This window comes from Vespula pensylvanica, chromosome 4 (assembly GCF_014466175.1).
Source record: "Vespula pensylvanica isolate Volc-1 chromosome 4, ASM1446617v1, whole genome shotgun sequence".
Taxonomy (NCBI): Eukaryota; Metazoa; Arthropoda; class Insecta; order Hymenoptera; family Vespidae; genus Vespula; species Vespula pensylvanica.
The window spans coordinates 4,197,629-4,224,639 of record NC_057688.1 but is presented as its reverse complement, the minus strand read 5'-3'; the positions used below and the strand labels follow the sequence as shown (position 1 = coordinate 4,224,639).

Genomic DNA, 27,011 nt, shown 5'->3' with positions numbered 1-27,011 from the left:
ATTCAGCTGGCTTAGTACTTGATTGTTTCTTAAAGAGTTTCATTAAAAAAAAAAAGTCTTTAGATATATTTTTAGAAGACTAAGGAATCCCCTATAAGTTATGATTTGAAAAGTATTGAACATTTGAATTAATTACTATTAAGTAAATATTCACAAGGAAATAATGGAAAAATTAGATTATAATAATTTTGTTTGCGATTACTTAAAAAAACTAAATTTTTGTTTAGACTACATGAAACATTAATATGTTGTAATTCCACAACCACATGCATTTCAGTCTTCAGGTTGAAGATTTATAATGATTTTCGAAAGGCTGTTATTTCGATCCAACTTGGAAGTTGGTCAAAAGGGGGATTAACAAGAAGCTCAGATTTCAATGAAGTCATACGAGCTTGAGGAAAATTCTTAAAACGGAGGCAAACTTGGCACTCCCTTTGAGCATTTTGATGAGAGTCGAGGGAAGGGGTAACGGGATCGTACGAGCAACCGTTCCAACGCGGAATCAACGTTTTTCACCGCGACATCAGGATTTCACGAAGGAAAATACTTTTATTACGGGCGAAGTAAAATTACATAATGGTAGAGACCGACTCGCGAGTTGCGACGTTGAGAAGAAAAGACCGCATGTTAAAACGTTACTGTCCGCACACGCGGCTCGGATTCTCGTGAAAAGACGGCTTCGCGAGTCGTTTTTCTTACCGTAACGAGGAAGCGTAATAGCGCGACAGAGAAATGCAGCCAGGAGGAAAAAGAAGGAGTGCCCGACTCGGAACGGTCCCTCACCAGAGGAAGAGGGATTCGCTTACAAGCTTGCTGCTATTCTCAACTTCAAACGAGCAAACGAAAGAAAGTACATCCGTTCCTGCGAAATCAAACTGTTCTTTTCTCTTCAACTTCGACGAAACAATTGCATATACTTCTTTAACTAGAGAAAACTAATTGTAAAGTGAGAGAAAGAAAGAGAGAGAGAGAGAGAGTATCTACAAAGTCCTTTGTATTCTAGCCATTTTAGTACATCTTTTTTTTTTTTTTTTTTTTTATTACTTGCGCTTTCTTTTCTAGGAAGACCAATCTTCAGTTTGAACAAGCTGCTTTTATTTGAACGAAATCGATTTCAAATAAAAATTACAAAATAATAATAGTTCCTGGTTAGTCATTTCTTTTTTTAAAATACCTTTTGAAAATGGAAGTTTGAAATTTTTATCGTTATACGATCGAATTTTTTGTGGAGTTATAGAACTTAATGCGTTCGGAAGAAAATTGATCATCGTTTTGTCGTACTTTGTCGATGTTGCTTTCGAAAAATAACATGTTTCATGTTAACCATGATAATAAACACGATTCACAGTTCGCCACGAACATTAGTTATATTTTGAATACTGTTGCAATATGTAGCACGTTTCATTTATCTATATTACGTTCAGTTTATATATTGAATACATTTGTTTTATGAAAAGTAGCACATTTTAGAACATACAGATCATTTGTCTTATAAAGACTAACATATTTCAAAACGTTCAATTCATTTGTCTTATGAATACTAGCACAACGTGCTACTTTTCGCGAACAAAATCGAAACGTGCTTCTTTTCATGACGGGCTACTAAAACGTGCCAGTTTTCATAGAGAAAAAGCATAACGTGTTATTTCTTCCTCGTTATAAATCAAAAACATGTGTAGGTAATATAAATAAAATTTGCTACTACAGAAAAGCAGTAGAAATTCTTGTGAACGTTGAAAATAAATTTTTTTCATTGAAACGCCCGAAGTTTAAACTTTCTAATTTTTTCCAAACGTCTCTCTTTCTTCCTCCTATTTGTAGTACAAAAAATTCATATCGTTGAATTTATTTATTTATTTTTTTTATAAAATACATCGTTATAAGAAAAAACATATCGAATATATCGAAGGAAGAAAACGTCGTTGATATCGAAATCTTGAAAAAAGATCTTTTCCATACCTAATACTTTTTCATATCCTTACAAATAACAAAGATATTTTAGATACAAATATTCAATGACTCATCCCACACGATACTTCCTGACTCAGCCTATGCATGACTTTGATGTATGTGTCTATATACATACCATATAAATTACGTTAAATAAGATGAATCAATTAAAAAGACAACTGACAAAGGCGACACGCCCATTCCTACGACATATTTTTTTTCTCTCGAGAAGGGAATTATCATACTTACACAATACATAGTGGGTTTTCATTGAAACGCAATGTTCAAAGAGCATAAATGCACGAATGAAAAAATACAGACAAACCATCCGAGATTTCAATTCTTTTTGCTTACCCTTCAAGCCTTTCCTTCAGAGACTTCTCTACTACCTCGAGGCACGACTTCTTTTACCCTATTTTCATAGCTTCCATTCTTCTTCCCTCCAACGAACGACTCCTCTCTTCCGTCTCTCCTTTTTATATCGCCACAATAGACCATGTTCTCAGTTCTTCCTGTTCCCTTACCCCTTTGTCCATCACATCTCTCATCCCCAATCTCTCACCCCACTCTTTTCTCTCTTTCTCTTGTATTTTCTCATTTTTTTTTCTAACGTACAAAAAATAGTGGCGAGCCTGGTTTTACTTCCTTTTTATATCTACTCAAGGAATACCTTAGATGGTAACCACTCGACCACGATCAACAGTTACGGTGAAACTGAGATCAGCGTGCAACATACGAGTTGAATCAGATCAATCAGAGAGCATTTCTTTGTCTCCTTTGTTATTGCTACTTGTACCGTTTTCTCATAAACTATATGGGAAAAGAAAAAAAAGAAATAGTGCGATGAAGGATAAATAACTTATATTGCGTTTCAAGTTTGAATATGAATTTGTTCTGATGCGATGCGAGTAATAGAAATATTCGTATATAAAAAAGGCTACTACGTTTTATTTATAAATGTGTTAATGTGACTATACAATTAAAACAATCTAATCTGTGTGTGCGTGTGTGTGTGTGTATATTCTATGAATACTTAAAAACATTCTGGTTTTACAATTAGATTAGATCGCTTTATTTGTCCAGAAATCCGTCCGGTAATTTATGCAAAGAATGTGATTTAAAAAGAAAGTCCATGAAAGGATTTGACAACTCTTGATAAGGTTTACCTTTTTGTGTAAAACCTTTATTACTTTGTGTGTTCTATTCAAAATATAATATACAACGAAAAATATTTACGTTCATGTTTTATCTTTCGATCGAAAAAACCACAGCTGAAAGACTTTTTTGGTTATTTGTTTCCTCGAGAATAAAAACTATCTTGAAAAGGATAATATTTGATAACCATGAGAATACATTGTTTCTTTCGTTTCTTTTTTTCGTTTTCTTCGTAAACAACCTGTTTTTAAATAGATTAAATAAGTTTTGGTGATCGATAATCATTTGTGCGAATGATTAATGTTAAAATGAATACATATAGAATATTTGAATGATCTGCAAAATCAATCTATAAATTAATCTATAATAATGCTTCAACCCAATATGAAATTGCTCGTATGGGTAAATATTTATTATTGAATTATTATATATATGATTATAAAAATTTAACAATCATATATATAATAAAATTACAAATCGATAATTCCTTTAATAAATCGTACCGAATCAATCTACTAAATTTTACGAATAATTAATAACAAATAAAGACATACAACGAACAGTTTGTATTACGCTGAAAATAATACTCGTCTATCTTAGCCGTCGTGAACTATAAATATATAAAATAAATAAAAGCACAAGCGAGTAATTCAAGTTACTTCTTAGTAAGAATTCAGTGTAAGTAATCTTATTGTTAGTAACATGAGCGACTTTAAGCGGAAAAATGTTTCCATTATCCGAAGGTAAAATCGGAATATAAAATCAAATATCAAGAATGATTTATAACCAAATGTCACGAAAGAATTGCGACCAAATCGGTCTTTATTTAAAATCACGACTTAACTACTCTTAATACAAAGCCGAGAATACAAAGAATCATCGGTTTTATCGATCGAATTTCTTCCTTTCAAAAAGACTCCTTTTTCTCTATATTTAATAACGTGTTAATAAACTTCTTAAAAAAAAAAATAAAATAAAATAAAATAAAATAAAATACAAAAAAAGAAGGTTAGCCCGCTTTCTCATACAAGTTGGACAGTTCTGTACTTTTATATCGAGCACGAAACGAGAGAAGAGAATAATTTGACGAAACGAAAGGAAGAGAAAAGAAGAAGCGATTCGATCGAAGAACTCTTCGAAACGAGCGGATAAAAGCTGGTCGAGCGAGAGCAAGAATCGCGGTGGCGAGTTGAGATTACGCTCGGTAGAGCGATGCGAAACGACGCGGTAGCAGCAATGCCAGCGGCAGCCTACATAAGAGGCACACGAGTTTCACGATTTTTCACGTGACCACGCGAAATAGAATGCTTGGTCAGGAATGCTACGAGAGGTTTTATGATTGCTCTTCGAGAGGCTGATCGTCTTTCCTATCTTTTTTTTTCTCCTCTCTCTCTCTCTCTCTCTCTCTCTCTTTATCTATCTATCTCTCATTTTGCTCTATCTCGTATAGTTTTGAAACAAAAAATGAATAAATAAATAAATAAAAAATTAGAATAAAGAAAGAAGAAAGAAAAGAAGACACGAAACAATAGGAAAAGTAGATGCTTTAAAATTATTTTCAATACTTCGAATCTCAAATCGAATTTGTCGATTCTATTCAAGATTAATACTCTGCGAGAGAATATAAAATTCTACGCCAATGCAAATCCTCCAAGCGAGATAGAAAAGGTTCCTCAAAGAAGAGGAAGGACTGCTCTTCTGGATCTCCTAGCGAGATATTATCCAGAAGCGGAGGATACGTGTTCGCGCGCGCGTACCTCCTCTTCTTCCGTTGCATTTACGTAGCCATAGATATTCTACGTACGTGCGTGGATGCGTGTGTGGACGCGTGTGAGAAGAAGAGGCGAGGTAGACGGTACATACGTGCGAGCATTGCTCGAAGTGTGCGAAGCAAAAGGTAAGGTGGGGTACTGACCGTACATTCCACGAGAAAGGTGACCGCCTCTTCTCCCTTCACTACCCCTCCTTAACCCTTTTCTTACTCCTTTCCTTCTTCGCAATACCGTACAACTGTTCTTACAAAGTCCTAATAATTTACGTATCTATGTGTTACTTCTCTAAATTTACAGATTTAAAAAAAAAAAAAAAAACGAAAGTAGTTATAATGTTTTATAACCATTGATTTTAATATAACCATTCCACAAATGTTAACTCGAAAGTATTATAATTTTCGAAAGTTGGCTAAATTATAATTGACTTTCGCTGGACCCGTAAAATTTTAATCTACTACTGTACACTTCATATATATCATATATATTCATATGTATATATATATATACACACACACACACACATGTACTTATGTAAATTACTACAAGAAAAAATGACAGAATTAATTCTTTTTTCCTGTCCGTATCCTCATTGTATTCATCAATCAAAAGACAAAGCGTTTAGTGCCTTTCTGACATAACTATGACTCAGAATAATTCATACGATTACAGAGAAGCGTGAGAACAAATTTTAATAAACGTGTACATCGTGTGATACGCCATGAATTTATCCCAAAGAATGAACATTTAACTCTAAATGTATAATCTTTATGAATAAACTGTGTTTTAAGTACTGAATACGTCCTATATTATACATCGTTAACACTTCTACACACTTTACGATTATTTTGAAGGAAAAATTAATTTTCAAGATTAGATATTCAAACAAATAACAAAATACATATACAAAAATACACTATGGACACGAATGAAAACAAACAAATCAAACATATCTTTTCACTTCTTGATGTTCTTTTTTCTCGTAAAATCTTATTTATGAAAAAGAAACGAAAAGAAAAGAAAAAAAAAAAAAAAAGAAAGATATCGTATCTTCGAATGAATATTAAAATGAATAATTGAAAGTAATTTTCGATTTTCATCCGGTTTATGTATTTCATTCTGTCTCGTGAGCAGAGAGCTTTGAAGTTTGAGAACAAGGGAAGGAAAAGTATTCGAAAATCTCGCGTCAGCACGCGCGCTCGTCACTTTGCGTCGCGCACCTGTGCGCGCCCGCCCGACACACAACAGCTGGCCGCGATCCCATCGCGCAGCTCGGCCTAACGGTGCCGAGACACGAGCGGAGAAAAGCCCTTCCTTCCGAGAGAGTCACGGACTTCCTACTCTCCTTGATACAGCCTCCAACGAGGTCTTCAGAGTTGGAGAACTCTTTGACATTACCTCCACAAACTAACGTAAGCTAATTTCAAAATAATCGACTCCGCTCGACAAATCTTTTCTTTCCACAGAAAATTAACTCTTCGCGGTCGAAATCCTAAATATTCACGACGGCAAAGTATATTTACCGTTCTATTGTTGAAATTAAAACTGAGCTAAATGAAAATATTATGTCGCGTGAAATTACAAGTAAAGAATATATTTATTTCTTAAAGGGTAAATATCTTTTAAGAGGATTTGAGTAACTTTTTTTTTTTTTTTTATTGATTTTCTTAAGCAACGAGATTGATTGATCGACGTACGCCTGTCGATGCGCCGATGCGTTTACTAAAAAATAATTCTAAACGGAAAGAGTTAAATATAATAAGAGAAAATAGAAGATATTGTTTGGTTTTTTAAGTTTTTAAAGTTCTTTCTCGTGTTGTTTTATCCGATGAATGTATGATTTCGAGGATCTCGTTCATTGGTTTGTTGAAAATATTTTCAATTAAATATTTCATTCTTAAGTATATCACTTCTGCATGTTATTGAAAATCATATAAGGAAAAAACTAGTTTCGACTATATCACATTGACCATTACCGCTACGCTATGCGAGTCATTTTAAACCGATAAAAAGTATCTAAATATGTATACTATCTACAATAGCAGACAAAACTTTACAACTACTTGTTGAATAGATTTTCGCATTATACTATGGTTACTATATGTACAACTAATTTATATTTAAGATTTACTATGATCTTACTATGATAGTTTAGAACTATTTTTGCAACAAAAAAAAACAAATTATTTACGTTAGCACAAGTAATGAAAATTTCTTAAAAGAAAATTAATATTTTGTAAGATAGTTTTTATTTTAAATAATTGAAGTGATATAATCTATAGAAAATTGTCTGCTACTGTAGACACATATATGATAGATGGGTGTATACAACTCGTCATGCGAGTTGTTTCCTGAATACTAAAGTATCGTTATTATTGCGAAGCTAATAAAAAAGAAAAGAAAAAGAAGATTTCAAATAAAGATAAAGCTTTCTACGGAAACGTTTAAATATCCAGTTTTAAAAAATCCAAACGTGCGAAAACTATCGTTTATAAAACTGTTCATGGTAAACGCGAGAAATCCACTGGGACTATCTCTTCCTTTCTAACTTTTTCAAGTCAAGACTTGTCGTCATTAAGAGTCTTAATATTACTTTCACGCTATGTTGAGTCAGAAGACTAAAAAAACTGGCCAAAGGCTGAGATCTGAATTGAAATAAAAGAAGTGAATCATCGTCATTCAAGTGATAAAAAAGCAATTTTTAAGTAAACGGATCGTTTAATATTCTATCGAGTTTTATTTAATAACAAAAAATCATTTGTTTGAGTATCTGTCTAAAGAATATTTTTCCAATTGTAAAAATAAAAGAAGGATTAATATGTATGTATCTATCGTTCATAGTAATTAAGAAAAAATTTTTTAATTAATTCCTTCTATTCCATGAAATGTTTTTTTTTTTTTTTCTTTTAGAGGAATTGATATAAAAAATAATAATAAAAAAAAAATAAAAAAGAAACTTTATGTATCTTGTGACACTTACATATATTTTAAAATTAGCTTTTGTATAAAATCTACTGTTTTCTTATCCTATTTTTGTGTTACAAAAGTCTCTTGAAAATAATTATAATATTTATCAAAATTATTTTATTATTCATTCGCATCTTACGTGCCACTTATTGCACATTCTTAATAAATCTTAAAAAATATATATATACTGTTAATAAATCTGGTACTTGAAAAAAAAAACTGTGTCAAGTTCCAGACTTCTTTACATTAGCGTGGACATCTTGTCATTTAGATAGAAAAAAAAAAAATTAATTTTTCTACCATATTGTTTTAATTTTTCGATAATGTTTACCGTTAAATAACTGAAAGATAGATACATTAAGCTTTGGGAAATACTATTCTAGGACTAAAATGTAATGACTTCTCATAATTTTCAAGACATTAGTACCGTAATATGGTCTCATTGTAACACTCGTACTGAACGGTTGCGTGTGAATGTACTCTCAGTGTTTACATTGTTTTTCTTACTTATCGATTCTTGTATATAACACTAACAATAAAAGCGAAGTGTAATAAATGATATATATGGTTGATATTATCATAATTCTTAACTTATTCAGAAATGAACAAGCCTCTGAATACAAAGGTTACTAATTATTAATACTTCTTTTTATAATGAATCGTCTAAAACAAATTATATTCAAGTTGCATAAGTCGTTCAACTTCCAATAAAAGAACGAACAGTTATATTAAAAAGAATAGATTACATAGAAATATTTGCCAGCAAAGTTTGCAAATATACCTGCTGCAATAATATTATATATATACATATTTATTTATTTATTTATGTAATCATTAAAGACATGTTGAAGCGACTTTAAACAATGTATAATAATAATAATATTAATAATATTAATAATAATAAAAATAAAAATAATAATAATAATACTAATACTAATAATAATAATAGTAATAATAATAGTAAAAATTACCGTAACACTTTTAATTTTAAATCATGTGTAGTGAGAATTTATGAAAGGAAACATGCAATGCAGCGATTTGTGAACGTGAACTGCAAGCTGTCTTTTTTCTTCCTCCTTCTCCTCCTACTCCTCCTTTTCCTTCGCGTTCCTCTTCAAGATCGTTTCTTGCGGAGGAGTACAGGAGGAAGCGACAACAGGTAGCGCGTACTACATAATACATAAAGGGCAGTACACGTCGTAACCTACGCCGTAACCTACGCGAGCAAAGAAAAGACAAGAACAGAGAGAAAGAGAGAGAATGCAACAGGTGGAGGCAGTAATCGTGGCTTCTGTTCTATCGTGGGAAGGGAGAAGGGTCGAGTTTGTGCGAACGGAAAGCTTCTACGTACATCTGGAAAATCATGGAGGCAAAAGAATAATTACGTGTCTCGCAGGATTTAATTTCGAGTTGCAAGCTGATAGTAAATGCGAGATGATAATAAATCATTACGATCTTAAATATGTCTGAAATTATAGGGATAAAAGTTTTTTCAAGAAAAATTATTTCCTTTTTCCTTTTTTTTTTTTTTCTTCTTTTAGAATTAATTTCATATTGAACAAAGTGTTTTACCTGTTATCCAATTAATCCGTTTATTAGCTAAACATATTCATTTCCGAGCGACAATTCTTCAAAATTGCCAAAATATTCTACTAAAAGAAAAATATTCGAAACTATCTAAATAAATGGGATCATGCTATTTCCTATAATCCTTCCAACGAATCGAATCAATAGAGTCAGTTAAAAAACATTCGCTTGCTAAACACATGTAAGGGACTCTAACTATTGACTGACGAACGATAGTCAATCGTTAAATTCAGAAGCGAATTTACATAGGCCGGAAAGTGTTACACTATCTGAAGATCGTGAATACGTTTCTGTTCCAATTACCTGCGTTTGTTTAATTCTCCGCTGACTCGACTCTTTAGACGGACTATAATTAGCTCAATTGTCGAGATTATCGATCGTTAAAAATTGAGTAGCTAATAATGTACGCTCTTAATGTTTTTAATATTTTTCAATGGTTTTTGTCTTGCTCGAAAATTCTCCTCGAACCTTGCAGTCTACTTTTTTGATATTTATTTCGATTTATGAGCACGCTCATCTTTCTCTCACAAAACACTCTAACTTATTCTATACCGGTTTTACGCATAATTATACGAATTAACATAGAATAGTAACATTAAATGACACTCACAGTAAACTTGTTACAAACAAAACGAAAATGTGTTATGTGTTAGCCTTGCTCTAATGATAAGAGTTGTTACTGGTAAGTGACAAGGAAACGAAAACGTAAAACGCGTTAGCCTTACTCCACTGACCCACCCACCGGTTGTGAAGAGTGCGGTAACCAATACGCATGGTACACGATACCCTCACCCCTTTCCCTGATCGACTCATGATTCGGCAACAGTACGGGGGGAAAGTGAAACGAAATAGTGAAACGAGCCGTCCTTACGCTACCCGCCTCACCAGTCTCGTACACGGAGTTTGACTTTCGTTTTACTTTTCGTTTTATTCGGATTTCTATGAACCGAACTCGCACTACCGTGCTTTAAGAAATTTCACTTTAAAAACTTTAGAAAGCATTCAACAAACAACGAACAAAGTTAATATTCGTACAAATAGAAAGTTATGTGTCTTCGTCATTCCAAGAAATCGTAGCACTCGATGTTTTAACCGTTTGCGTAAACTACAACCTTTACTTTCTTTCCGACTAACCTTAAGACTAATGTTAGAGCTTTTTACATAATTAATTAAACTTTACGTATGGTTAAAATATCACATGAAAGGAAAAATTTCTCTTTTGACATACGATAACTCATTACACTGTCATACGAAAAAGGTAAAAGTTATCATCGAGGAAATAGTTTTCATGTTTGATATTTAAAAAAAAAAAAAAAGTACACTGGCAGAATTATACCGAGTATGACTCGAATATGCAAAGCAATAACTCGAACAGACTGCAAACATCGAAACTATCAAACACTTCCGATCGATCGTCAACAATTAACATTTAAACGTTATCTTATTACATAAATCAAATACACAACTAGCAATTACGAACCATAACGGGATAGAACCATAATGGCTGATAAAACAATAAACTTCGATAGAGCTAATATCACATTAAACGTAAACAGTACATAAACGGAAACATTATAAATAATTCATCGTTGGATCGTGTGATTTATCTTTGGGATCCGGATAAAAATTGGAATCCTTTAAAATCTCAAATTTTTCGACGCTAAGTTCCAAATTACTTTTCAATATATTTAAATAAACAAATTTATTCATAATCCTCTTAATTATGCGTAAATTGACTGTTCCCTTTGCACTCGTGTATCCCCATGCATTCAAGCATGCAACACCATTACGAACATGACACCACCATTAATGCTTGTAAGTGGTCTTCATTTAATACTCTTCCTGGTTTTCATCATACTTTTTTCTTTCCGTCAGATACAAAAACATTTTATTTACATCGAATCATCAGCGAATATAGTTTCCTGTTAAAATGAAACTGATTCGTCTACATAATTTTTTGCAAACTTCGATCTCTTTTTTCGATTAGTTTCGCTAAAATGGCATGCTTCTAGCGTTACACGCACGAAAATAATTTCGATGTAATGTTTATTTCATAATTTCTGAATAATCAATTCCAGCAATTTCCTTCAACATTTTAACAATAGTCGTTGCAGTGATACTGAAATTTGTTTTTTATTTTTCCTGAAATAAACAATACTCTTCAATGATCCTTTCCCGTAGTTTCTCATAGAATTTATAGAATTATTTCCTAGCACCTTTTTTATGGCAGATAAACAAGGTGTAAAACGTTTGATAAACGTAATGTCAACCAATTTATTATTTTAACAGAAATAATTATATATTCGAATGTCACAGATAAAATCGAAAAATTGTATTATTATAAAATATTATCACATTTCACGGACATATTGCATAAGTTGACGACGGTCGCGCCTAAAAACTAATAAATCTTTTCGATCGAACAGATATTATTACACACTTATCGTTTCTCCTTTACCGATAAGTTTAACAAGGCATTCGTATTCCAAGATGACTAATTATTTCGCTCCGAATTCAATTATCACAAGACTCGTCGTTGAATAATTCAATACGAAGGAAAAGATTCGTACGGTCGTAGGCGTCGAGGAGAAACGACAGTAACGGCGACAAATCGATCGATCTGCAGATCACGTTGGTAATAGGGTTCCCTGGAACGCGGAGCACGAAAGCTAATTAATGGCAGATCCAAAGAGACCTCGCTTTCTTTTGAACCTGTTCAAAAATGCGAACGACGAATGTAATGCTCGATCAACGAACGAGAAGAGAGGCAAAATTCACGAAAAATCACCAATGAACCAAACCGCTCTAACCGGTAACGGTTCTCTCTGACGCGAGCCAGCAAATATTCCTTCGAGTAAATCCTGACTTCGTTAGAGATATGCGTGAGGTGAGTTTTTGGTCCAACGAGACCTATAATCGATAAACAAATATTTCCGTATCTTCGTCCATTTTTCTTTCTTCTTTCTCTCTCTCTCTCCCCCTTCCCGTTCTCTTCATTTATCACGAAGTTTAACAAATCGATTATTGTATCATCGATTTATCACTGAATAGAAGAAATCAACTAATAGAAAAGATATTTATAATTTAAGACATTTCCATTATGTTAACAAATTTTTGTCATTTTTTCTAGAATAAATTTAAAAGAGAAAAAAGAAATTTATATATATATATATATATATATATATATATATATATCCTCATGATCTTTCCACTCTCTCGAAAATGGAACGGGAAAGTTGAGTAACATGCTCGATCGAGTTCAAGTACCAAATGCCTGAATAAAGTTAATACAAAGAAACGCAAAAAATCGGACAGCAGTGTACGTTCAAAGAATAAAAAGATACAGAATAGTATTGTTCACGCGGAGCAACAATAGCTGTCTCCTCGACCGTATCGATATCAACTTGTTGATATATAGGTAGATACTATATCGCTGGCGAAAGTAGTTTCCTCCGAAGCAAAGCGCGCATTGTGAAAACGACCAGTTATTCCTTAATGAATATAACAAAATGTTGACCAAAATTTATAGAAAGTCATACCTACAATATACCATTTGATATAGTACTATAAAATAGCATAAGATAAGATAGAACGTGTTCAACGTGTTCAGTTTAATGTAAAAAAAAAGGATAAGCGTTTTTAAAGTCATGCAGATGCACTTAACATTGAAAGTAGCAGCAATTCTATTTAGCTTAGTAGTATCTAGGATTCGATATTGCAACGAAATCATAAATAATCGCAATAAATTAAGTTCTAATATTTTTTATAGAAATTAAAATCGTCATAAAAATATCAAAACCCGAAGGATATATTTAAGAGAAATAAATACCCAGAGACGATTATTATTTTACAAGTATGTTAGAGACTTTCATGTGAGACCAATTATATCAATCATCTAGATTGATAGGTCTGAAGATAGGTAATATCTTTGCTAACTTTTTAACGTGTAAATAAAAAGTAACAATAAAAAAACTGTAATGTATGATTTACGTTAAACATATGAATACGTATAAAACACGTCTATATTACCTATGGCAACTTAAATCATTTGTATACATATAAATAATTCGACATAATTATTTTCTAACATTGTAGACACGCACTTGAAGAAATACTGAAATTATTTAATTAAGTGTTACGAAACCCATTCTAATCTTAATCTTGATTTACATGATTTTCTTTTCTGCACGATATTTTTATCAAACCTATTTACCATAAAAATCATGTATACTATGTACTCGCAGTTTCAATCAAAAGCAGCGGATACTTTCCCGCGACAGGCTAAGATCTATGCATGTACTATACATTATTACTACTAGTGAACTAATTAATTAACATCCGGATCTTGCGCATTCGTTGTACACGCAAACGCAATTTTCACATGTCTTGTCTGTCTATTTCTCTTTCCCTTTCTCTCACGCGCGCGAGCGCGCTCCGAATTATTCATAAAAGGGCGTCTCTTGCACTCGCGAACTCTAACTGTGGAAGTTTTCCCACAGTTCCGGTACGCGTACAGTATCGAAAGGACGTTTTCGCATCCTGTTTGCTGCCTCTTTCCGGTCTCTCTCTTTCACACACACACACACACAAGCTCACTTTTTATAATATGTACATGCGAACCACGAAATAATCTCGTCCGCTTCTAAGTATCTTATGTACGATATACACACATACGCACGCACGCATACAAACTGATTCCTGGTGAAATCTTGTGAAAGAGCAAAAGTCACCTTGATGGGAAGGGTGGAAGAGATTATCTCGAATTCATAAATTATCGATGATGGATATAATTTATTTAAGTTTAACAAATGCGAGAGAATCGTTCGAAAATAGTTTAAACTTATTTATTACTTTTACTATTTTATTATTCATTTTACTATATTCCCTGAGATACGTCTAGTTTCGAAATTTCAGGAGTTAAGATTAAAATGATTTGAAGTTTAATTGACCGATATCTCGACGCATAATTGACTATCTTAAATCATAACAGATCAAATATTATACAAAAAAAATTATCTAAAAGAACTATAGACAAGATCTAAAAAAAAAATCTTGAATGATTTTATATTATTGTTTTAAACTATCAATTTTAAACTATCAAGTTAAAATTCATTATCCAAATACTCACGTTATTCTTATACTTTTTAATAAAATACACTATTGTTAAATTGTATGTACAAACAACTGGTATTGTCTACATATTTCCTTATGTAATACATACATATATTCAATCCTTTACACACACACGAACACTCCTTTGATTGCGTTACGAGACGTACGTAATTCAAATTTCGTTTACACTAGAATAAATAAAACGTACAAAAACAATGAAAATAAATAAAATTCATAAACATTTATAATTTGTCTTCTTTTCACAACGAAACTGTTAATTATCAAAAATTTGTTATTAGAATGTACTGGAGTTATTAGTCGATCGTATAAAAAATTTCTCAAAACCCAAATTAAAAAAAAAAAAAAAATTAATACTCAAGTTTCTTGACTTAAAAATCGTAATGAATTGAAAGAAAAGGAAAAAAGGATCGAGAGCAATGCGAATAAGTTTCTTTTTCAAAAGGAACTTTACCCAGTGACCTTGGACGAGAATTCACGCGGTCCTATCTCATTGATTTTGCGCAACATGGTCGTGAAGAGAAACTGATCCGTCGTTGTTGTTGTTCTTGTTGTCGTCATCGTCGTCGTCATCGCCGTCATTCTCGTCATTTCAGTTTTTTTATACCTTACTCTCGATCGAGTCGCGAGTAGCAAACACCTGCAAAATTCGCGGTCACGCGTGAGAGAACAAGCCTTTCTGAGAATCGTGAGAAAGAATTCGCGAGCGGACGAATGGGCGAGAAGACATTCGCTCGTAACCACAGGGGTCGTGAGTGCACTCATGACCCTAATAAGTCCTATGTTAAGTCAAGCCTTCATTTTTAGAATTTCCAACAACAAAAGAGTTACCCGTTCTTTCAATAAAATATATGAACCGTAGAATAGCTTATACATTAATGGTCCGGTATAAAAAAAAATTCAATATAACAGTAATATTATTATTTATGATATATGAAGGTAAAAAAAGGGAATATCTCGAAGCAAAACTATACGCAAAGTATCTTAAACCTTTTAGTCGAGTTTAGATTTTAAAAAGATAAAAGATAAAACGCGACGAGATGGCCAGAGAGCTAAGATCATCCGATGCGGGGTTATACAAATCATTTCACGATCAACGATCACGACCAACCCGCAGATAGTGATTCCATGACGACGACGACGACGACGACGACGACGACGACGACGACGACGCGAAAAAAAATTACTTTCTTCTCCCTCCCTCCCAACTCCTTTTTTAAAAAATACAGTGAGTAGGAAAAAGAATCTGAGAAAAGGTCGAAGGTGTTCTCTAGATCTTCAACGTAGTGGCATAAATCACATACTCGAAGAAAAAGGATCCCTGAAAAAGATCAAGGGTGGTAGAGTTGGAAAAAAGATCTTTAAAAATTGAGAGAGAGATAGAGAGATAGAGAAAGAGAGAAAGAGAAAAAGAGAGAGAAAGAGAGAGAGGGAGAAAGAGAGAGAAAAGGAGAAAGAGGAATACGGGAAGAAAGAATGCGAGGACAAGGAGATGGAAAGGAGTGTGTCGCTCGTACAAGATTCGAGGTGAGGAACTGTCGAGAGAAAGAAACCCTCTCTTCTCTTGTACCCGTAACATCGTAGCGGGTTCTCCATGCGTGCATTCGTGCGTGCATTCGTGCGTTCATTCGTGCGTTCATTCGTTCGTACGTATATGCACGCACGCACGCACATATATAGATATATATGTATAACTGCGTAGGAACGCATTGGGGATCGAAGGAAGGAACGTATACATATTTAGCATATACATTCGCATATCGTCCTAAAAGCCAAGCCTCTTTCTTGGAACGTCCAATACACGAGCCACATATATAAGATCTCTCTGCATCCTCTTAGAGACACCACCTTCGGAGCTACACAACAGTCTCGATTTGACATTGTGATGCAAATCTCTAACGGATTCGTACGCAACTTATTTTCTATTTTATCCGTGCGTGATTCTATTTTTGTTACATACCGAATCAATGTATGTACATTTAATTTAACGAAATAGTCTAAACGTAAAGAAAACTTTGTCTATCGTTTGATACGATATCATCTACAGTACATAGAAAATGGTGTGTTATAGTCGGTAGGTATTATATCTCGTTGCGATATCAAAAACAGGTAGCTACCTGGTTCATCATTCTTGGAAAGCGTGGACGATATTAAATGACTTTTTTATAAGCGTGAAAGAATCGTTAATTGTAAGGTCGGAAGAAGCTTTTGCGAATACATTTAAAAAATTATCGAAATACAAAAACGATATTTAAAGCATTTTCTATTAATTAAATAAAACAAATATGTTGTTAATTCATTAATTTGAAGATAGTTATTTGAACGTATTAAGTATAATAGAAATGCGATACTAATATCGATAATTACAGATATATTGCATTTACGAATATGTATATATCGTAGATATTAAACAACTTCTGAAATAAAAGAATTCGATACAAATAATCTGTTCATAGCCGCGGGATCTGCAACGGTGGACGAAGTTTTAACAAATTTTTTAACGCCGACGAATTTAATAAAAAGACGATGCGCTAGCTACTATGATGTTTACAGTTTCATGATAAAAATTTCACGATAAAAAAAAAAGAACGGAGAAGCAGAAAAAAGATGATAAAAAAAGAAGATAAAATAAAAATAAAATAATAATAATAAAAAAAAAGAAGAAGAAGAAAAGGAATGTTATCGGTTTGGTGGATGGTAAAAGGAAAGTGGTCGGTGACCAATGTTAGAGCTCGAATCATCCTCGAATCATCCTCGAATCATCCACGTATGGATCCTTTTTTATGCTCTTGTTGAACATCTATGTATGCGTGTGTACGTGTATGCTCTCGGATTAATATTTGAATAAGACGCGTAGGTGCGACCTGGCCGAATCAACGACTATAGTCGGACGACAAAGACCAGAGACATCACGTACGACAGATTACGACTCGTGGAGAGGAATCTCGTTTTACGAGCACTCGTACGAATGTATAACTAATCGCGTTACGAGCCAATCCTTTTTTTCATCTTACTCCTCCAACCTTTTCTATCTATCATTTATATTACGTATAAACGAATTTCCTCGTGTCTCTATATAAGTACAAGAGCTAGAGAAATACATATGTATGTCCGAATAACATTTATTAATGTTAACTTTATATTAATTTTCTTTTTTTAACATTATATTAATTATCTTAATTAATTTCTTATATTAATTCTTATATTAATTTTCTTACATAAGTAAAAAAAAAAAAGAGGAAACTAAGTTTAGAAGACTTACATCACGTAAACACAACCCGCATGTGAATACAATTCGAATAAGTTGAAAAGTGATACGAGTACGTAAAAAGTATAATGCATCGAAGGTAACGGTCGTACGAATACGATACGATTCGACTACCCGCTGACTCTGAACCCTATCGATCGACGATCCAACGATCGATCGATCGATCGATCGAGAGAGAGAGAGACCATCTGGCGCGAATAGCTGCAATATCATCACAGGATTTATCTACTACTACCTTGCTCTCTTGATCAGCTTCGAGATATATGTAGTTACGCGTACGAGTTGTTACATACACCACTTATAGCATCCCTAATTGAGGTTAAGGTTAGCTTGAAAAAATACAAGAGAGATCTTTTGCATATCTTTGTTATCAAAGAAAAGAATGAATAAATAAATAAATAAATAAAACAATAAGAGAAAGTAAACATAAATGAATTATATAGACTTAACCGCGAAATTATTTCTATTTGCGCGTATACGAACTCGAGTTCGAGAGAATGACCTTGAGTACGAACCTTTTTGCGCGTTTACATGCTTTTGCATGGAGGACGACTCGTGTTAAAACATGCGTACACCCAAATGTACATTGAGCCTCGACCACGATAAGATAATTCCAATAGGCCCACCGGGCGAACAAGCTAAAGAAGCGAGATAAAACTTGAGAAAAAGAAAAAGAGGAAAAAAGAGAGGAGAGAGTACTCTACTACTCTCTCTCTCTCTCTCTGAGAGTAGATGTACGAAGAGAAAAGATGGTGGAGGGTCGTTAAAAGATGATCGAGAGAAAGTCTCGTCAATCTTCGTCTTATCCAAGTTCTCTCGACAGAAGAAGAAGAAGAAGAAGAAGAAGAAGAAGAAAAAAGGTAAGAAAGAAAGATCGGTCTTCGATCTTTTTCGCGAGAATTGCCGGAAAGTAGATTACGATTGTGATTGATTATTTTGTTAACGATTACTCCGGCCAATCTAACAACGAAGAAATTATTAACGAAGCTCTATCATCTTTGAAATTAATTATCGTTGGATAATAAGTCTTCGTAAAGTAAAAATTACGTTGCATAATCTAGATTATAATATGTATATAATCTTGTTATATTCGCGCTCCGCTCGATTTTTCTTGCGAAGGTAAAACATAAAATAAAAAATGAAATTGTTTATAGATACTTATGTGTGTGTGTATAAGTCGCATATCGATTAAGATACTAGATCAAATATTATTTCATTCCTTTAAAAAAATAACAATAAAACTTTGTTTGATTGATTATCGAACACATCGATTGATCTGTCCTGAAAGTGTTATATTTCGTGTAATCTAACCGTGTATAACGAAAAAATGTATTTAAAGAAAAATTCTACACGAAACGTTTTCTCCTACATTACATGAGTTTAGTATGAAAGACAATTTACTTTCAGATATATTTTCCAACTTTCTATTTTAGTTTCCGTAATATAATACGTTCACGGTTTTTTCTCGCATTGTATACAATTACGTTTATTTCCCGTTTATATATATATAAATAAATAAATAAATAAATAAATACACATAGATCATAACTTTTGCATTATCCGTTTGCGTGAAATTTCATTTTAACGAGATTTATGTATTAGAGATTTATGTATATTCGAGATCGTATATTCGAGACCTCGGTGAACGCAAGAACGATTATAAACCGAGATCGTTAATCCGAAATCATTATACATACGAAACGATTTCTCAAACGAATACACAAACGATTTAGAATATATACAAACGCTCGTTTAATAAACACAATTATTATATATAATCATTCAATGAAAAAACAACTTCGATTGGTATTCGATTGGTAAGAAATAAGAGAAACTACGATTGCTAAGGGTTAAAGTAGAGAAATGAGTCATATTTTGCTAAAGGTCGAACGGACCGACGAAACTTTCGTTCTGTCTTTTTCTTTCTCGAATAGAGATTCCTTCGCAAACGTTTCCAGGAAGGTGCGGAAATCGTGGAGAAAAAGTCGTCGCAACGTTTCCATGAATCGATATAGTCGACTAAATAGGACGTCGAGATAGGATTTCGCGATGAAAAAAGTTGAATGGTAAAAAGAGAGTAGTCAGAGAGTCGCGTTTCTCACCTCTTTCATACCGTCGAGCCTGCCGAGACTCTTGGTGCCACGGAGCGGTGGAAAGGCGACGTCCTGCCAGCCGACGGCGACGTCCCCCCCGCCTGAAAAGCCAACCGGCTGTGTTCCAGCAGCAGCGCCGCTACCGGTCGGACCATCGTTGTTGTTCAATCCTCTCGACCTGCTCTTGCTCTTGCGTTTATCCAACAAATGTTTAGCTCTCGATTTCCTAGCCGGTGCAGCAGAATCGACATCCTCGGGATCGCTTTGCACTTCCCACCTTGAAGGCGATTTAAAGCGACGTCTTGGACTTGTCGGTGAGGTCACGGGTGAGGTCAGCCTCTGCACGAGGCTACCGAACATGGTCATCGTTCGACCTTCGAGGACCTTGCTCGGGAATCCAAACGATCTTTCTCTCACACTCTCCCTCTCTTCCTCTTTCTCTCTCTCTCTCTCTCTCTTTCTCTCTCTTTCTCGTCCCCTCTCTTACTCGACCAATTACTCTCTATCTCTCTTTCTCTCTCCTTCTCTTTCTTCCGCTCTTCTTTTTTTTTCCCTACTTGACTCCGTCAAAAAAGCAATGGAGGCATTTCAACGAGGACGATTATCTTATCCTCGAATGTTTTTCCGGTAGCACATCCATACCGTGTACCACACGTTGAAAGAACGACGAACGTTCACACCAACACCAACATCATCTCACTCGAGCGGTTGTCGGCGACCTGTTGCGCACAAGACGACGCGTACACACGCGAAAATAAAAGAGAAATAAAATTGTATTCGATTCGTATGTAACCTCGCTTCGTAGTACGCTCTCTTATATGCGATAAATATTTGCGCGAGAAAAAACTTCCAAACGTTACGGTGGCGTATGCGAAGATCAAGAGAAATTACAAGTTATGGAAACAAAACACGAATGAACCAACGAGTAACGTGGTCGGAGCCGAACTGCTCGCGCAAACACTGCGCGCTACTCGACCGGTTGGCCTCGCTTAGCCGAACAATTCCGAATGTTCACGACTCCTACCGACTGTTCCCGAATCGGCTGTTCCCGAGCCGATCGTTCCCGAATACCCTTGATCTTCTCCGCCACGTCCCGTCGTTACCATGGCGATCAGGACTTACTTCGCCTGAGGGTTTCGCGCTCACGCGCCAAACTTTTTGCAATTGCGTGCGCGTGCGCAAGTGAGGCTGTTACCCTCTCACATTCGCGAGAAAAGATTCCTCTTTCAGTCAACGAATATCGATCTGGATACTTTCTATCCAAATGACTTCATTTTTTCATTTTGCGCCACGTGTTTGTAACAATTCAGATCGAAAAATCAAGACCTTTCATGGCGATTAATCGAAAGAAAGCGAATTACTACGAGTTTTATTCCTCAAACTCTATAAGAAAGCTAGTAAGTGTTCTACGAACGAAGAGATGCGAAACGAAATGGAGTTTCTAAAATAAAAAAAGAAAAAGAAAATTAACAACGAAAATTGCAAAAAAAAAATCTTGGCGTGTTTAAACAATGTCAATTTCATCAATATGCTGTAAAACATTGATGCGTTTTGTATATTTTACCAGATTCAATCGTGTCATTTATTTTCTTTCCCATCATAAAGAATTCATAATATTTCGATTATCGAAATAAGCTTCGGATCATTTATTGAAAATTAAGAAATAATAATAATCCGGTCGATTAAATTAAATGCGTCGTTAATTCTATCGAAAGATTGAAAACTCACCGGTAGAAGAAGTAAAGACAATGGCGAATGTCTCGCAGCAGCTTGTCTCAAAGTAAGAAAATGTAGCAGAGTGTCCTCAGAAGCTTTCAATTCCTCCAGGGTTCTTCTAGCCTCGCTATAGCTCTCCAGATATTCCCAATAAGACTTCCAGAAAGAATTTGGAAATAAGTCACCTATTAACAAATCGAATGCTTTTGATATCGTTCAATGAAATTTCAGAAAGTAATAATATCGTATTAGCTGATTATCTCTCTAAAATTTCTAAGCTGCTCTAAACGCTTGTTCGATCATACATATATATATATATATATATATATATATATATATATATATAACGTCGTGTTTTATATACTCACTCTGTTTGAAAGTACTGGCATCCCAATTCTCAAGTACTTTGTGTATCTGAAAGAAAATAGAAATGCGTAGTAGAATTGGCTCTTAAAATACAATGACCAAGATATAAGTTTGGAAGTCCATGTATAATACATGACGAGTCCGACGTTGAGTTAAGGGAGCGTTATACAAAACAGTTTTGTCTACTTTCTTGTCGGTTTTTTAAAAACTGAACTTTTCTATAAGTTAATGCAAAAAATATAATACGTAAATTAAAACTTAAAAAAATAAAAAAATAAAAAAATAAAAATTAATGTTATATCTACATTCATTTGTAATTACTTAAGCAACAATAACACTTTATGTTCTTAATACTTTAAGCAATGACAATGCTTATTTATGAAAATAATATATAATATATCCTTATAACTATCTTTATATAGTGAATTTTTAAACGTAAATGTCGCCAACAATACTTCTGGGTAATTGAAATAAAAAGCTCTTTTCGTTAAAAAAAAAAAAAAAAAAAATTATACGCATACAGACGTTTCCTCTTATTTCCTTTCTTTTCTAATTAAAATTGAAATAATCAAGAAATTAATTAAATGTCTATATGTGTACAGAATGTCTTGAGTACAGTGTCGCCATCTCTCATATGAGCTACGTATCTTTCAATGAATCGACGCGTCGATAAAAAGGAATCCGTCGCGAGCGCTTTTAGAATTATGCAACTACGTACGGAAAATGCTCGTATGATAATAAAATAAAATGAAGATAAAACTAGTAAGAAGAAATAGAAGAAAAATGATAACCCAACAAAGAGTTTCTCGTTGACATCATTGAAAATGTATCGGTAAAATAAATTATATGCAAATTGCTTCGTCCCTTCGATATTTTCATCGTTAATGTCAATACTAACAACTCGAAAAACTGTGATAGGTACGTTGCATATAATTTCTGCTTCCTTTATGTATCTTTGTTGTATGGATAGTCCTTGAAAGTGAGTGTATGTGCTATATATTATCACGATTATACTAACCGTTCTAAATAGCAACCATAGTAGAGTTCTTCTAAAAATATCTTATAAAGTACATACTTCGTTTCATAACGATTCGTATTATAATAACTTTGTGAATGGATGAACACGCACGTAATAAATACATTCTGCTGATAATTATGAAATTGCGAACGTGTACGTGCAGCAAGAGGCCACAATAACGGCTGATGGAGGATACACCTATTATTTTCTAGATTCCTTTTCCACACACATATCTTATGTATCTCATAGTGACATTAGTGACATACAAAGATATTATTATGTTAGAGATTGTATCAAGATAACCGGTAATTACCAGATTGAAAATGATGTCCTTTACGCGGTAACGTTCGCACTTTCTTGAATGAGGATTTCTTGTGTTATCAGAATTATTCGTAAGATGGCTCGACTCGAAAACTCTTGGAGTATTATATTTTTCTAAACGCGTAGGCAAAGCGATCTGATCGTTTATTTATTCATTCAATAATTATAATCGTTTTTGATATTATCTTTTCTTTAACCAATCTGTATCTCATTTTTTTCTTACAAACAATATCTTTTCTATGTTAGAACAGCGTACATAAGATTTGGAATCGAGCCAAAAGGGTCACCGGCGTTGTCATCGTGTCGTAATGTCAAGTCGACGAAACAGAATAACGTAATACGGAGTTGGCTCACCCTTTGACAGTGTTCACTACTGACTCTTGAAAGATCGGCAAGTGGTTGGAAAATGACGTCGTGAAATTCGGGATAAGTTCGAGCGAGTGGTCGGGCGTAGAGTTCTTTCGCGCTACACAACGTCTCTCGATAGTCTTCCTCTGCGTGTAAAAGTTTCTCCGTTGCTCTATACCTTCGATCGATATCTGTAAAAGTACAATATTTTTCGATACTCTACGATTATTATCGATGATTATCTTGAACGAATAATTCATTCAACGAACGTGAGAAGAACGATTTCTACTTAGAGATAGAGAGAAAAAAAATTGACGCTTTAATTTTGTTCTAATTATATTTATACATGCTTGAATATTATACAGCCAAATATTACAGAGAGTTTAAGAATGAAAGACGTTGAGTTTATCATACGGAAATTTGAGAATCGAGTTAATCGATCTTTAAGTAAGTTTCTTCGTTTGAAAGACGTTATCATCGATACTTACCACCTCGTGGATCGTATTGTCTTGCTGCATCTTCGATCAGCAAAATTTCTCCATGAAGGAGTGCAACATCGGCTGCAGGATCGATTTCAGCTCTCGAACCAGCGAGCAATAATCTTGGCTTGCATACTCGGTACTTCAAAAGAACGGGTGCAACCACAGGAGATATAGCTCCCGGAGACGAGGCAGATAGCTGAAAAGAAAAATGAATCAAAATACATGTAAGCATATTGCTTAGGAAAATTGTAAAAACTAAACGTCAATATTTCTCTGACGATTGGTATTCATTTAAAGCATTTACTTCTTATAAATTTTATTATATCAAAATAGAAAGATTAAGAGGATATCTTACTTCCGTAAGTTGAAGCTTCCATCTTCCGCTATTTCTATGTATTTTTACCACATGTATTAAGTATTTTTAGAACATGACTAAAGTAATCTAAGCACGATCAACTTTCTCTATCTCATAGCATATATTTTATGTAACTTAATGATTTAATCTACTTCTAAAATTCAAACTACAATATAGTTTACTTTTAATAAATATCAGTGTAAAAAAGAAATTTAATTTTTATCGCAAAATTGTTTGCTCTGCTATCTTTATTAAAAATATATGTGAAACAATGTATAAATATATCGAAAAGAATTGATAAGTATTGATCATCACTACTTTCGTACCTTGACAAATATGTAAGCTATATAAGAAATATTAATATAAGAAAGATTAATACTTGATTATTTATTGTTACATTTATAATCTATATATCTTCTAAACTTGATACAAAAGAAATTGGCATGCCAAGATGGCGGCATATTCTCAATTCAATCCCTGTTTATATGTCATATCTCCCTTATTAATAATTTTTCTACTTCAAATTATAAACGTATCAATAATCAACCATAATAAAACACAATATAATTTAATATTTTCGAGCGTACTATAAGTCTATGGAAATTCTCTTGCAACGATTAATATGACCTTCTTCTACGTTTATCCTCAAGAGCTCTCTTGCATGCACTTGATCAAAGAAGAAAAAGAAAACGTTCACATACTCTTGCTCTTGTTATCAAATCAAAATCATAAAGTTCAATCTAAATTGCGTAATTTAGAATTGCACAGACCTTTTTGTATGATTTCCCTTTATTCTGCAATCTTCTTTATCATTTCCACGAATCACTGTTATTGCAATTGCTTTTTCATAGTTATTTATCGTATCACTTTCTTATAGATAGGATAAATACGTCGAATAGAATAAATAGGAAAATATGTTCGATAACGTAAGAGAAACAAGAAGGAATCGCGAAGAATGCGATTAGAAGTCTGCATTGTCTCATTGAACCTTTCTCCACGAACAGAATTCCCGAGTGTAATTAATCGTAACGTCGAAATAGCCGGTTGCTCCTCCTTTCGGCCGGACGAAATAGTCTTCCGCCTCGTGACAGAATGCCTCCGCTTTGATAGATGTAACGACGCTCCTCATTGTCTTGTAATGAGATTGGGAGCGACAGGATGCTGCTCTTACGTATACTCTATCTCTAACGGACGCATACGAGGTAAATAATAAAAAATTCATAGAATTCTCTTTCTATTATATATTTATATTAATCTCTCCATCGAACGATGTAAGAAATATATAAGATGCGTTCGAAGATTCAAACTATGGAAAATAAATACATCAAAATTATCCAAGATCTTAAACAGACATATCCAATATATGCTAAATATTGAACGGTCATAGCTATACGACTATCTCGCGATTCGTGAGAACAAACATGTATGATGAAAAATCGACATTCGGCGTGCGGAACGAAATGCACGCGATGCATTAAACATCCGACACGAAAACTATCCTTTCCAATCAGAAAGAACCTCGTCGAGAATTCCTATGAAGCTGTGCTAAGAAAAACACGGTTCAATATCTTCCACAACATCGTCTCGATCGAAACGATTTATCGAGAGGATGTTCGTTGTTGTCTCGTATTAACTGCATACGTAAAAATAATTCTACGTATTGTGTTCGTATAAAAAAAAAAAAAAAAAAAAAAAAAAAAAAAATACAAAAATACTTTCGAGTACCCGTAGAAAATATTATCGTAATGAAAAATCTCATGATAAAAATGATTTTTCTTCCTTTTGAAAGGCAGCCACCCAACCACCCCTTCTTTCGCCCGACTATCCGAATTATTTGCGACTCGTCTGTCTGACTATCTTTTGATTATCCTTGACTTATGATAGCAATGCTATTTAACACGAGAATTAGGAGCGAAACGACATCGCCACGTCATCTTCCTCTGCGTCTCTCGTCCACCTACTTTTCCCGACGATGCTAACGCCGACTCCCGAAACGGTCGCGAACCACGATTTAAAATCGCGATATAATGGGACGCTTCATAGCGATATAACCTTCGAGAAATCGTACGATATATCCTCCTAAGCTTTTCGACTGATGTCATCAACGTTGAATATAAAAAACGCGTGGGTTCCCATGTCAGATTTCTACCTGTCCGTTCTTACGGTTTTCTCCTTCGTGATCGCATTAATGCTCGCCCCACCCTCCAAGAAGAAAAAGAAAAGAAAAAGAAAAGAAAAAGGAAAGAGAAGTGACATTTAATAAACGCTACCTTATTTTCGTGACATACATTCTTATAAAATTAAGTGATATTCGATATTTTTTTTTGAACGTTTTGTACATTTTTTATTTCTACAAAAATGTATAAAAGAACTGTAGGTTGAAAAAGACCGATACGATAACAAGAAGATGTTCTCACAAAAGAAATGAATCTTTCGAATAATAGACAAATTATAAACGATATATTCATAAATAAATTATTCGAGAT

The 27,011-nt window shown here is 33.8% G+C and overlaps 1 protein-coding gene across 3 annotated transcripts in view; it reads right to left on the bottom strand.

The window, feature by feature from the left end:
• LOC122628954 (rho GTPase-activating protein 20-like) overlaps window positions 1–27,011 on the bottom strand; it is a 52,819-nt gene that overhangs the window by 20,398 nt on the left and 5,410 nt on the right. For 2 of the 3 annotated variants that reach the window (XM_043811876.1, XM_043811877.1), the window contains exons 2-5: window positions 24,177–24,366; window positions 23,695–23,879; window positions 22,004–22,049; window positions 21,648–21,820 (exon numbers count right to left, since the gene is read on the bottom strand). In XM_043811876.1, the coding sequence (XP_043667811.1) occupies window positions 21,648–21,820; window positions 22,004–22,049; window positions 23,695–23,879; window positions 24,177–24,366 (594 nt within the window). Of the gene's footprint in view, window positions 1–19,928; window positions 21,270–21,647; window positions 21,821–22,003; window positions 22,050–23,694; window positions 23,880–24,176; window positions 24,367–27,011 lie in introns of those variants that run through there. The other variant, XM_043811878.1, reaches the window with a different exon arrangement.